This window comes from Opisthocomus hoazin, chromosome 8 (genome assembly GCF_030867145.1).
Source record: "Opisthocomus hoazin isolate bOpiHoa1 chromosome 8, bOpiHoa1.hap1, whole genome shotgun sequence".
NCBI classification, from domain to species: Eukaryota; Metazoa; Chordata; class Aves; order Opisthocomiformes; family Opisthocomidae; genus Opisthocomus; species Opisthocomus hoazin.
The window spans coordinates 2762930-2775406 of record NC_134421.1 but is presented as its reverse complement, the minus strand read 5'-3'; the positions used below and the strand labels follow the sequence as shown (position 1 = coordinate 2775406).

The following is a 12477-nucleotide window of genomic DNA, read 5'->3' as shown; positions in this document are numbered from 1 at the left end:
GTTCATCCAGAATGCAGCCACGTAGTTGAAATTGTACAACCTCATTTAGACAGGTGAATCTGGAACTTTGTGCTCATCAGTTTCTTCTGGAATGTCGAGGAAACCCTTGGTTGTAAGACTTTCTGGTTTCCTTTGAATCAGGATGCTGTTAGGCATACCCCATATGGGTGTCTGTTGTTGCTCAGCTTAAAGCACTCAAGATTTCTTTAACTTGCAGAGGCTGGTATAAGCACATCACGCTTGTTTTCCCTTTTTCTGAGCCAGCATTGTGGAAACGTGATGTAAAAGCAATGTCTCGGGCTTTACCTCTACTGCACTTTGTCTTTCCCAGCAGAGATACTGTGACTGACAGCTGTACTGCTGTTTCATAGACTGCCTCAGAGTTTTACCAGGCATTATTTCAGGAGACAGAATTTTCTCATGGGGCAGACCGAACTAAGAATGTCTTTTTTAAGTGTGAAGTATACTGTTTAAGCTAGTTTCCTCCAAAATAAGCAGCAGAATATATTTTTATAAACCAGTGCAATGTATTGAAACTAGATAGGCTGAACAATCTTCCTCTCCCCATATGTACTTCTGTGTCAGAGACAATTTTAGAAACAGTTGTTTATCTCTAAGGTGTCACCATCTTTATCTTGTGCAGAAGAACAGTGAAGGAGCACAAACAGTAACACTAAAAGTAAATTATGATTATTCAGTATGTAGTTTTGAAATAATTTGTGGGTAATTATTGTTGCTTTGTTCTCCTCACAGGTGCAGAATGAGTTTATTTTGGCAACCGAGAGAGACTCATTCGTAGAACAGGTACGAGAGATTATTGAGAAAGCAGATGAAATGCTAAGCGAGGATGTAAGTGTGGAGCCAGAAGGTGATCAGGGTTTGGAGAGTATGCAGACAAAAGATGATGGCTTCTTTCCAGGGTCGCAGGTATGTAAAGGACAGATCGACTAAGCTGTTTGTATTTTCCCTTTTGGGTGGTATGATTTTGTGAGTAGAGCTAGCTAGAAACTGAAACTTTCTTTCGTGAGAAATATCAAAGCTTAATAATTAAATGAAAAGACAAACAGCAAAAGCTTCATATTGGGGTGAGAACCTAAAATTCATTCAGAAAGCTAAATGACGTAGACCTCTTGCTTTTTGACGTGTTCTAACACTTCTGAAGCTGCTGAATCTCCTAACACTCCACTAAACAGACAGTCTTGAATGCTGAAACTTCTCGAATTTGAGGTTATTGTGAGGCAGGACACTGAAACCCACAGCCCTGTGCTGCTTGTTAAACATGGAGAGCCTGGACTCAGGCCCTCTACCCAGTGAAGCTACTAAGAGATTGGATGGTTTGGTTAGAAAACACGGGCTTTGAAACTGGTTGCTGGGAATAAGAAGGGGTGACATTTCCGAAATCTCTGCCTTACTTCCACCCAGAACTAGTTTGAAACATCCATTTATCTGCAGAATGTTTAAGGAAATCAGCTGGACTGCCTGTTAACAAGAGTTTTTAGACCAGTTTGTTGTGTTGATGGTCACCAAGCTGAGAAGCTCTAAAAGCACTGTAGCTGGCATTTATGTGGGTAGAATTCAACTAGTTTGGTAACGGTGCTTGAGTCCAAGGTACTGCTTACCTTAAATGCCCACATTTCAGTAAGGTAGCATTTTAAGAACTATCTTGTGGGTTTATGTTTCGGAATAGAACTTTAAATTTTATCTTACTTTACAGAAATTAGAGTTCAAACAGCCAGATCCTACATCTTCCATGCCACAAAGAATAGGTAAGTCTTTTGTGATTTTTTTTTTTTTGACAGTTACCTTTTTCTGTTTCAGCGGATGGGTGCAGCCGAGTTTTTATTTTGTATGATGGAGTACACATTCCATATTGCAGGTTATGTATTTAGTTACAACCATGCATCACTAAATATGTAACTTCTTTCTGTTTAGGGGTTCCTCCTAGCTCCTTTACCCAGGTTGTCCATTCTGCAGGAAGACGGTTTATTGTCAGCCCTGTCCCTGAGAGTCGGTTAAAAGAGCAGGGCTTTTTCCCATCTGCTGTTCCTGGAGGAAACGAAGCTCTGGATGTGGGTAAGTTATCTAAACTCTTAAAATCTGGTGGCGAAGACATGTTCATTAAAACAGTGAAGTTAATTAACTAAGCTGCTCCTAAACACCACTTAGTGAGGAGCGACCTGTGCTGGAAGACATGGGTAAATTTGGATGATACATGCAGGATTCTCAGGGGAAAAAATGTTGATGGGCTGCCTGCAAGACTCTGAAACCTTAATTCTGTATTTTAATGTAAGCCTGAATTTGCAACTTTTTTATTATGCGGAGAAATAAATGTGAGTTTAGTCTAGCAATAGACAATAATACTGTAATTAACTTTTCCAGGTGGACTGACATTTTTCTGTTCTTCCAGTTGCTGCATCTCCAATGCATGGTCCTGGAATGAATCTCTCTCACTCGGCATCATCACTGAGCTTGCAGCAAGCTTTTTCTGAGATGGGGCATGCTCAAATGACAGAAGGACCTAGTACAGCTCCTCCAGTGTTCAATCAAACAATACCACCATTTCCACCTGCACTCTCTACCATGGCAGGCAGTGGCGCACCTCCTGCATCTGTGGCTACTTCTTCAATATCTGTTCCCTCCAGTACAGGTGTTTCTGTTCCAGGATCTGTTAGTTTGCCTTCAGAAAGTGCAGCTGTTGGAGCTGCACCAAACGCAAGTGTGCCAAGCTCTGTTTCTCCACCTCCAGCCTCACAATCTGGACAGCAATCGACTGGTGTTGCCTCTAGTGTGAGCGCCCCTGCTTCTTTCTCCTTACCTACCACGTCCCAGCCTGCTCAACAAGTAACTGGAGACATTGCCCCCAGTATCAGCACACCATCGTCTTTGGCATTGCCATCTACCCAGGTTCCTGGTGTCACTGGTCTTGGTGTTGTTGCACCAGCTGTGACATCTCAGTCTACTCCTCAGATTGCAAGTAGCATGGCAGCACCACAGACATCTGTTGCCCTGTCTCTGGCTCAGAATGTGGTTTTGCAGGTTCCTCAGCTTAGTAGCAGTGGCTCTGTCTCCAATCTGGCAGAAACAACAGTTGTAAGTGCTCCACAGTCATTATCTGAGAGTGGGCAGTCTATGGATAAATCACAGCTCTGCAATGCAGCTGGCTTATCTCTTCCAATCTCTGCACCTTTATCATCCTCAGTAGCAACAAGCGTATGTGGTTCAGTCACTCAGCCAGTGATACATCCCTTACTTGTCCCATCAGGAATTACATCAACACCTGTTATACCCCAGATTTCAGGTGCAACACCGATGTTGCCCCAGGTTCCCTTACCTGGTGTCTTGCCACAACCAGTTACTAACTTGCCTGCAGTACAGCAAACTTTGATACACAGCCAGCCTCAGCCAGCTCCGTTACCCAATCAGCCTCATATTCACTGTCTGGAGGCTGATGCTGATGCTCAGTCTAAAGCTCCTGGTATTGATGATATAAAGACCCTGGAAGAAAAGCTGCGGTCTCTCTTCAGTGAACATGGTAACGTGGGGACAGCGCATCCATCAGTATCTCTGGAGACATCGCTGGTAATGGAAACTACGGTTATTCCTGGGATACCAACCACTGCTGTTGCCCCAACTAAACCCCTGACATCCATTAGCACTTGTATACCTCCAAGCAGTTTGCCTCTTGGACCAACTGGCTTGCCAGTGCTGACACCAGTTGCCACTCCTGGGCAAGTGATGACCCCCGTCAGCTATATTTCGGCACCAAGCAGCATTGCGACAGCAGTAGTGAAACCAGGGACCTCTCCTTCAAAGCCCCCTCTTAGCAGGGTACCGGTAAGGAATGCAACATTTGTGTGAATATTGAAGTATTGTAGGAAAGAACCTTCTCTAGCAAAATCCCTTTTATAAGGCAAAATATTTATTTAGGCAGAGCTGTCTTCATTTAATATGATATTGAAAGTTTTGTGCTATGGTTGTGTTTGTGTCCCAAGAGGTGGTTTATTTTATCCATATTGGAAAAAAAAAAAAGTCCAGTTCTGTATTGTGCCTCAGAGTTCTCTAGCGTTACTGTTAATTTTTTCTACTTCTAAACTACAAAGAGTGAAGCAACTGTGATTTGTTTTTTCTGTGTTATTTTTTGTTGTTGTTGTTTTATAAAATGGAATTTGGAAGGCTTGATGTAAATAGCTTTTTGTCTTGTGCACATCACTAAAATGAGACAGAGTGCTTGTACGTTTCACAAAGCAGTCGGGATAGCTTAGCTTTGCTTCTTGTCATTAGCCTGTTCATTGAATGCAAAGCATAACCTGACTGAAAGGTTTTGTTGAGTCAGAACCATGGGTTGGAAAAGACCTCTAAGATCATCAAGTCCAACCGTCCACCCAGCACCACCACGCCTACTAAACCAGATCCAGAAGTGCCACATCTACATGTTTTTTGAACACCTCCAGGGATGGTGACTTCACCACTTCCCTGGGCAGCCTGTTCCAGTGTCTGACCACTCTTTCAGTAAAGAAAGTTTTCCTAATATCCAATCTAAACCTCCCCTAATGCAACTTGAGGCCACTGCCTCTCGTCCTATTGCTAGTTACCTGGGAGAAGAGACCAATACCTGCCTCACTACACCCTCCTTTCAGGTAGTTGTAGAGAGCAATAAGGTCCCCCCTCAGCCTCCTCTTCTCCAGGCTAAACAGCCCCAGCTCCCTCAGCCGCTCCTCACAGGACTTGTTCTCCAGACCCCTCCCCAGCCTCGTTGCCCTTCTCTGGACACCCTCCAGCACCTCAACGTCCTTCTTGTAGTGAGGGGCCCAAAACTGAACACAGCACTCGAGGTGCAGCCTCACCAGTGCCGAGTACAGGGGCGTGATCCCCTCCCTACTCCTGCTGGCCATACTATTCCTGATCCAAGCCAGGATGCCCTTGGCCTTCTTGGCCACCTGGACACACTGCTGGCTCATGTTCAGCCGGCTGTCGACCAGCACCCCAAGGTCCTTTTCTGTCGGGCAGCTTTCCAGCCACTCTTCCCCAAGCCTGTGGCAGTGCATGGGGTTGTTGTGACCCAAGTGCAGGACCTGCCATTTGGCCTTGTTGAAACTCATACAGTTGAGTTTGTCCTCTGCTGCTTTTGTGGTACCTGGATACTCTCTTCCTTCCAAATGTTAGATTTGTGAAAGCAGAATTTTGAGAAATTTAAAAGATAGCTGGATATCTGAAACAAAACTTTGTTTACTGAATCGTGCTCTGGAAACAAACACTCTCACAGAGATAGTCATGGCTTGTAGTGACAGCTTGGGAGGTGTTGTGGAGGTTGTTACCTGCTCGCTGACCAGAAGTATCACTGTCTGGAGTGAGACTACTTCTTTTCTTTTAAATGGCTCCCTGTGTTGGGAGACAGCGCATTTCAGTATTTTGAACTATTGGTTGCCCTTTCCTTTTCAGAGTTAAATAGAACTAGATTGAAGAAACTTCCAAGCATTTAACAAACCAGAAACCTTAATACCCACTTTTTGCTTCTGTAATGTTGTTTCCACTGACCAACACTTTGTGTTGGTCTTCTTTAGCCAGCCTTGCTAGTAACCAGTTTCAGGCCATCTGAACTGAGCTAATGCTCCTAGCGTCTTCAGTCGTTGGTAGACTTTCCCTTCTACTCTTCATCTTCAAACAAAGCAGAAAATTCCTGGCATGGAGGAGAAGGAATATGTGCCAAGGAAGCTGGGGAGGAAATCTAGACAGAAGCATTCATTTATATTGAAATGAAGCTGAGAATTGGAAAAGAAAGTTTAGGAAAGAATAAAAACTAGTATTGGTTCAGGAACAGTTGGAGTAAACCTGTAATTGCAAACAGGTAGTTGCGAAGACTTGGTTTTAATCGTAATAAATGTTTGGGGGTTTTGTATGTCGGTTGTGGAAAAACTGCCTTCTCTGAAATCTTCACTTACCAATTAGTTTGTTTTTTTCAAAGCTTAGTTTTTGTTTCACTTTCTGTGTTTTTGAGCTTTAAGGAGCTTGTTGCTTTAGTTTTCTGGAGTTTACTAAACTGTGTGTGTTTTATTTTGTTTATGGCCAACCTGTTAAGTTACACAGTTAAATGTGTTTTGACTTGTCTTACGAATTTATTTAAGGTATGTTTTGCCTCTTACAAACTAAATTATTAACTAGCCACAGCTTAAAAATTCATCATGCCTCAGAATGGGCAATATCTAAGTGTATGTTCCTAGTGCACAAAAAACCTGAGGTAATGCAACTTGGCATAGTTCCTGCTGAAATATTTTTGGGAGGATAAATAGCCACGGAGTGTATCTTCACCGGACAGTTGTTACTGCAGTTTGAACCATTACTTAAGCTGTGGTAACACGACTGCAAGCTAGAACTGGTTCAGCTTGTTGAGGACCAGAGTCGACTTGGGCCAGTTACCCATATCCAGAAGTGCTCGCTGTCATACAAGGGAAGCCAGCTGACCAGTTCTAGAGCTTGTAAGGCTATCGTGTGTTTCTCAAAGTTGTGCTCAAGCCTCGAGATTGCAGCTGAGAGTAAGAATTGCAAATTGTATAGGGGATCGCTGAATTCCTAGAACTTCCCACTTCCCTAACAATGGAAAGAACTAACTGGAATGTGCTGTCTGACCTGGCGGGTAGGCTTTGATGCCTCCTTCTAACCTTTCCAGTCGCTCTAACCTCTTCCACATAACCTGGATGACTTCCCCTACCCAGTTGCATGGCCTGTTCATCTTTTGTGGGTCATCAACACCCTTCAGGTTCAAAAAAAGTGATGGATCAGTAGACTGGTGTGAGGGGTCTGTAAATCTTCTTCTCAATAAGTGGAGAGACATCCTCAGGCGGGACAGTTCCTGTTCTCAAGTCATGTTGCTGATAACAGTTTGCCAGAAGCAGGTAGCTTGCTGTTGCTAATGAGCAGTTAACATAGATCTGTTTTAAGGAGATTGAATACATTCTTGCACCCTTTTATAAATTAAACTTCTTGGAAACTTAATTGCTTTTTGGAAGAATTATTGTAGCATTTCTTGCAGACTTGAAAATAATATCCCCAAGATTCTTTGCTCCTGGACACAGCAACTTGTTTAAACTGGAAATTGTAGCTGCTCAAAGATAATTTGGATTAAAAAATAAAACAAAAACAAAGAACTTCCCCCAGTTTTGTTTCAAAAATCCCTGAAGACTCTATGCTAACTCTCTAGGAAGGAAGCCTCTACAGAAAAAAATGCTGAGGCTTCTGTTGTATGACATGACTGACTAGCTTGGTATCTGATCCTCCTGTTGTTCCGTGTCTGATGGACTGGCGTTTCCTCTTCGTTATCCATAGGTGCTACCAGTAGGTTCTGAACTTCCGGCTGGCACTCCATCCAGTGAGCCGCTGCCACCTTTTCCAGGACCTTCACTAACTCAGGTGCTACACGACTTGGCGGATTTTATCTGCTCCTTTTCCTTTCAAAGAGCATGTTTTGATTAAACTCTCCATTGCATGTTATTAATGTCTTTGTTTTTCTTTTCTTTTGACTGAGTAACTGCTTTTGTGTGACTGTAGCGGTAGCCAGAGTCGCTTTAGTACTGGGTATGTGGCTTGCCCTTTGGGGTGCCGTACGCAGCGTCTGAAGTACGGGAACAATTAATGAGGCTTCTTGGGGTTTTTTAGTGTGTTAACCTGAACTTTAGAGGGTTTTTTAAAACATAACACAGGTGAGTCTGCACATAAAATTTGAACCTGTTTTCTTCTGGAAAAGGTATGGTAGCAAAATAGTAGCTCTTTAGGGAAGCAGTATATACTGCAATTAAATGTTAATGGAAATGCAAAATTGCTGGCTTTGCGAATTCCTGTTTTGGTTTTTTTGCTGTTATTACTACAGTCTGATTTCACTAGCCTTTCAGATTTGCAAAAGGTGTTTGAAGCTCCTGATCATAAACACAAGTTGAAATGTAACAGTGGCTTCCCTTGTTCTGAATCTGTCGTTGTATGCAGCAGTTAGCTTGGGTATTTTGTATGTAAATTCAGCAGGTGATCAGCTCAGGACCACAAAGATCAAATCTGTATTCGCTTGTGTTTAAAAAAAATAGGAAAAACCCTCCACCCTGTAACTGAAAGAACTGTAGACAAAACTGTTTCACGGATCTTCTAAGTGCTGTATAAGGAGATGTAACACGGGAACACTACACTTCAACGTGCAAAGAAGAGCTGAAAACATAAGCAAACCAAACCCATGAGACAGAGCTGTACTACTGTTGAAAGAAGTTTGTGAATAAACACAAAGATGGCTTTCTGTGGAATTATAAAAAAGGGGTGATAATTCTGTGCCAAGTGCACTTTAATATATCCAAACCTGTGAAGGAGATATGATTCAAGTGGGTACCTAATGGTGCCTGCTGAAGGCTCACAGTAATTTTGTCTTAAATCTGGTGTTTCCTGTGTACGCGTGCTTCTTACAGGATTAACCTCTTCCACCTGTGGCTGAACTCCACACTGAATAGTCTTAGAATGTGTCCAAAAACTACGCTTGAATTAGTCTGTCCTCTTATAGAAAGGAATTATTCACTTAAGTCTTGACTACAATTTTAAAGTAATTCTAATAAAATAGCTACAGTATGAAAATTTGTACAACACTTTGTTAGCATTATGGTTTGATTTCATTTTTGTTTTCTTGACTGTTGAGAATTTCAGTGCAAACTGAGCTAACCTTGATAAAGTCCTCTCCATATTGCTCTGGCAACATCCTCCCTCTCATCTCTTCAATGGAGCTCTTGAATTCAAGTTTTACCTGTGGGAGGGAATTTAAAATAAACTTAAAAGGTCATTTTAGTTCTTTGCAAGCTGTCCCTGTTTTGGGATTTACAACAGCTTGGTGAGAAAACTTCTGTCTGAAAGGGTCTAAGCTGACTGTCATACAAAGGAATAGTGTTAGAAAATTGCAAATTTAGACTCTGCTAGGGCAACTTCGGTTAGTGAACTGCCATGGCTCATGTTCTACAGCTAAAACTGTAAAACCTGAACTACATATATTAGGGTACTAATCTTAAAAGATACCATTGGAATAGTATTCCCACTTCTGTCTTTCAAATGTGAGAACCATGGTATTACCTGGCTCTAAAGACATGAGTAGAGCAGCAGGGCATGTTAGCTGCTTTTGTGTAGTTTTGTGTTGGTTATGACATTAATAGTTCCTTTTTAACTTCTCCAGTGTTTTTCCTCAACTGCTGTCTGTGTGTCTTTATTCAGCAGTTTCTTTAATTCTCCCAGTAAACACCATTATTTTGTGATATCTTGAGAACCTCTCTTAGTCTGTTTGCATAGAGTGTGTCCTGGAGGTTAGGATGGAAACAATCTCGTGGACCTAAGTTAGAATGTGCCAAAAGTTGATGTCTCATCCTGGCTTATTCCTGTGCTACCACCTTCTTGGTCTTCATCTGATGGAGCAAATGCCAATCGGTGACCTTAATCAAGGAGTCCTCACAGATGGCCTCTGTCTCTGGAACTGCTTCTTGGTTGTTTCTTCTTATTAATTGAAACATATTTAAATCTTTTGTAAGCAATGAGAATCAGCCCACTACTTGGAAAGTATTATTCAGTGTGAAAAGGCAGAAATTTGTGCTCTTACTATTGAAGAAAACTATGAAAGCAAAGGTAGGGCTCTGGAAACCTGTCAGGGAAAGGAGTGCTGCTGTATTGGGTTTTGTGCAGGTTCTTTCTAGCAGGGTGAACAGGGGCCATATTCCTGCCCTGTGAGTAATGGGCAAATGGGTGTCTTCTGCCTCCAAGCTGGGCGGGAAGCTGACTGACTCACGTAGAGCTGGAAGATGCTAGTGACCTTTTTTTCCTTCTGGCTTCTGGAGGCAGAAGCTGGTTATGCCTTTCAGTCAGTTTGTTCTGTAGCACGGCTTTGCTGAAGAGGAGACAAGGACAATTTGGTGATAATTTTTACCTGCGTTCTTACTGTGAGCAAGGGTAGCAAATAGATTTGGGGGCAGCTGGTTGAAATCAGTCACACAAAGTTTGTAGTCATTTTTATTGTCATTGCTTAGAACTGGGTGTGTTAGTCATGTCTTCCCCCAAACTCCAGGCACTTGTAGCCATCAAGCCACTGTACCGCTGCAGAAGGCTTCTTCCCGTTTGTTGTAGGTATTTCTGTCAGGAGTTGTGGTATGGAAGAGGCACAAATACAAATCCGTTGCTTCTTGTCCTTTGCAAACAGCATACCCAATTTCATTTCTCATTTGAACTCGAAAGCCTGTCTAGGAGTGAGACAAAATTGGAGGAGACCAGCTGGATCAAATCTAATTGAGTGTGAAGAGCATTTGCTGCTGTCACATAATACTGTCTGGAAAATTACTGGCTTGTCTTAAAGTAGCCAGGCTGGCCGTCCTTACTGCTGCTGTCAGTAGCTCGTTACACAACTTTGTTTTTTGTGTCCGTCCTTAGTACCAGACTCCTAATTTGCAGACAAAGTACGTGTCATCTCAAGACCAGTTTTGGGCAGTGTGTTCCTTAGTCTTAAATACCTGTTCTGTTTATTCCTTAATTGCTTTTTAAAGTGTATTTAGATTAATTTCTTAACCTTTATTTTGCTACCCTTGTTCCATAAGGAAATCTTTATTTGCTGATCGTGCTGATAACTCAGCTCTTTGCTTACTTGAAGCAAATATCTTCTTGTGAGCATGTGATGAGAATTGTACAGTATTTCCATTGAAATGTCCTCTTTATTTTACAGTATTATTGAGTTAAATTAGCTCACTTGTCTGTTAAGCGTTTGGATTTCTGAATAGTCAGAGGTCTGCATCAGCTTGTGCTTTTTTTTTTTTATTTGGATGAAATTGATACAGGGTTTATTGTTTATTCTTAGGTTTTTTGGTTGTGTTTTGAAATCCCCACAATTGAGGAACAACGTTGTCCTGGCAACCCATTGAAAGCATCTTGATGCTACTGGGTACCTTAAAGTTTGGGTTTCTTGAAAGCAGAAGCTAATGTGTTTTTGTTGCTGTGATCTCAGCTTCAGTTCTAAAAACAGATCTAGCTTTTTGATATAAAAGACTTGGAAAAAGTAATGATCCTAAAGTTTGGATAGAAATTTCTACTCAATAGGGTCAGAACTGCAACTTAGTGATATCTGCCAACACTTTATTTTTCCCTGTGGATCTTATGGGTGTATGGCCCTAATTACTAATTTTGAGTGAATACGAACTTTTTCTTATCTTCAAGAGATTTTTAGGCAATTCTTCTGCTCTTCTCCAATTCAGTTGGCCAAGTTTGAAAAACACCTTGGATGCCAACTCAAATAGCTAAAATCTAAGCAATAAGCATACTTGAGAGAGATTCTGCCCCTCTCACTCCTCAAGTCCATCCATCCAAGTTCCCTCCAAGCAGCTATCTGGAAGTGGTGTGTGTTTTTATTTTTTTTTTTTAATTTTGTGTTATCCTCAATCTTGCTTTATCCATGCTGGCTTTTGAAGTTATGGGCATATTTAGGAGTTTTTTTTTCCTGTGGTTTTTTTTTTTCTGATTTACATTCTTCAAGGTTTTTGATAATTCATGATACAAATTGCCTCCGTTATCCTCCAACTGAAAAATGTAGAGCTTGGAGGCTTGCAGCATCTTTGCTCAGTTCTTAAGAGTGGGAATGCAAACTTTATGCTAACTTCAGGAAGAACAGAAGTTCCAGTTAATGCGTCTTTTCTGTTTTTTACCAGATGTGTTGCTTAAATTGCTTCCAGTATTACTGTTCTATACATGCTAAATGTAAACATGTCGGAAGGGAACATGATAGAAATATGGAAGTTGTACTGACTGCTTTGTATTTTAGTATTAAATATGGCTGTTTCTGGCATGTGATGTATTTCTCCTGAGCTGGGACAGCTGTTTAATGTTTCCTGTCTCAGTCCCAACAGCCCCTGGAAGATCTGGATGCTAAACTGAGAAGAACCCTTAGTCCGGAGACCGTTCCAGTGACATCTTCTCCTGCCTGTGTACGTTTGCAATGTTGGAGTTTAGTAGTCTTGAAAAACTTCAGTGTTTTCTCAAGGTCATGCCCTTAGGTCACTGCCTTTAATATCCCTACACCAGTCTCTAGACTTTTAAAAAGAAAAACGAAGAGTTTGTGGGACTGAGTCAACAAAAATAGGAAAAATCTGTATGTTGCGATATATTCTTTCCTGAGGCTGGTTTTGGTATTAGTTCTTAATCCAGCTTTTCTGGTGATGTTGTTAATGCCACCAAACTAGAAGGGGAAGTGACAAGGGAATAAGGGGAAAGAGCACGAAACAAGCAGTATGTGATATGTCAGTCTGAATTTGGGAGGGATGTTTAAAGCGTGGATCTGAAATGTTAAAAGACTATAATAATAAACTTCAATACAAAATGAAGATAATGATGGACATTGTGATCTCCAAGCGGCTGCTTATGCATTACTTCTGCAAAGCGAAAGGGGGTGTTCTGCTGACAGCCTCAGGGTTGTAAAGCATGCAGAATCTCTTGCTG

General features: G+C 41.7%; 1 protein-coding gene across 12 annotated transcripts in view; it reads left to right on the top strand.

The window, feature by feature from the left end:
• Positions 1-12477, top strand: part of WNK1 (WNK lysine deficient protein kinase 1) — a 114912-nt gene that overhangs the window by 86433 nt on the left and 16002 nt on the right. For 11 of the 12 annotated variants that reach the window (XM_075428678.1, XM_075428686.1, XM_075428685.1 and 8 more), the window contains 6 exons: positions 754-927; positions 1715-1766; positions 1933-2073; positions 2408-3834; positions 7321-7404; positions 11880-11966. In XM_075428678.1, the coding sequence (XP_075284793.1) occupies positions 754-927; positions 1715-1766; positions 1933-2073; positions 2408-3834; positions 7321-7404; positions 11880-11966 (1965 nt within the window). The remainder of the gene's footprint in view (positions 1-753; positions 928-1714; positions 1767-1932; positions 2074-2407; positions 3835-7320; positions 7405-11879; positions 11967-12477) is intronic. The other variant, XM_075428682.1, reaches the window with a different exon arrangement.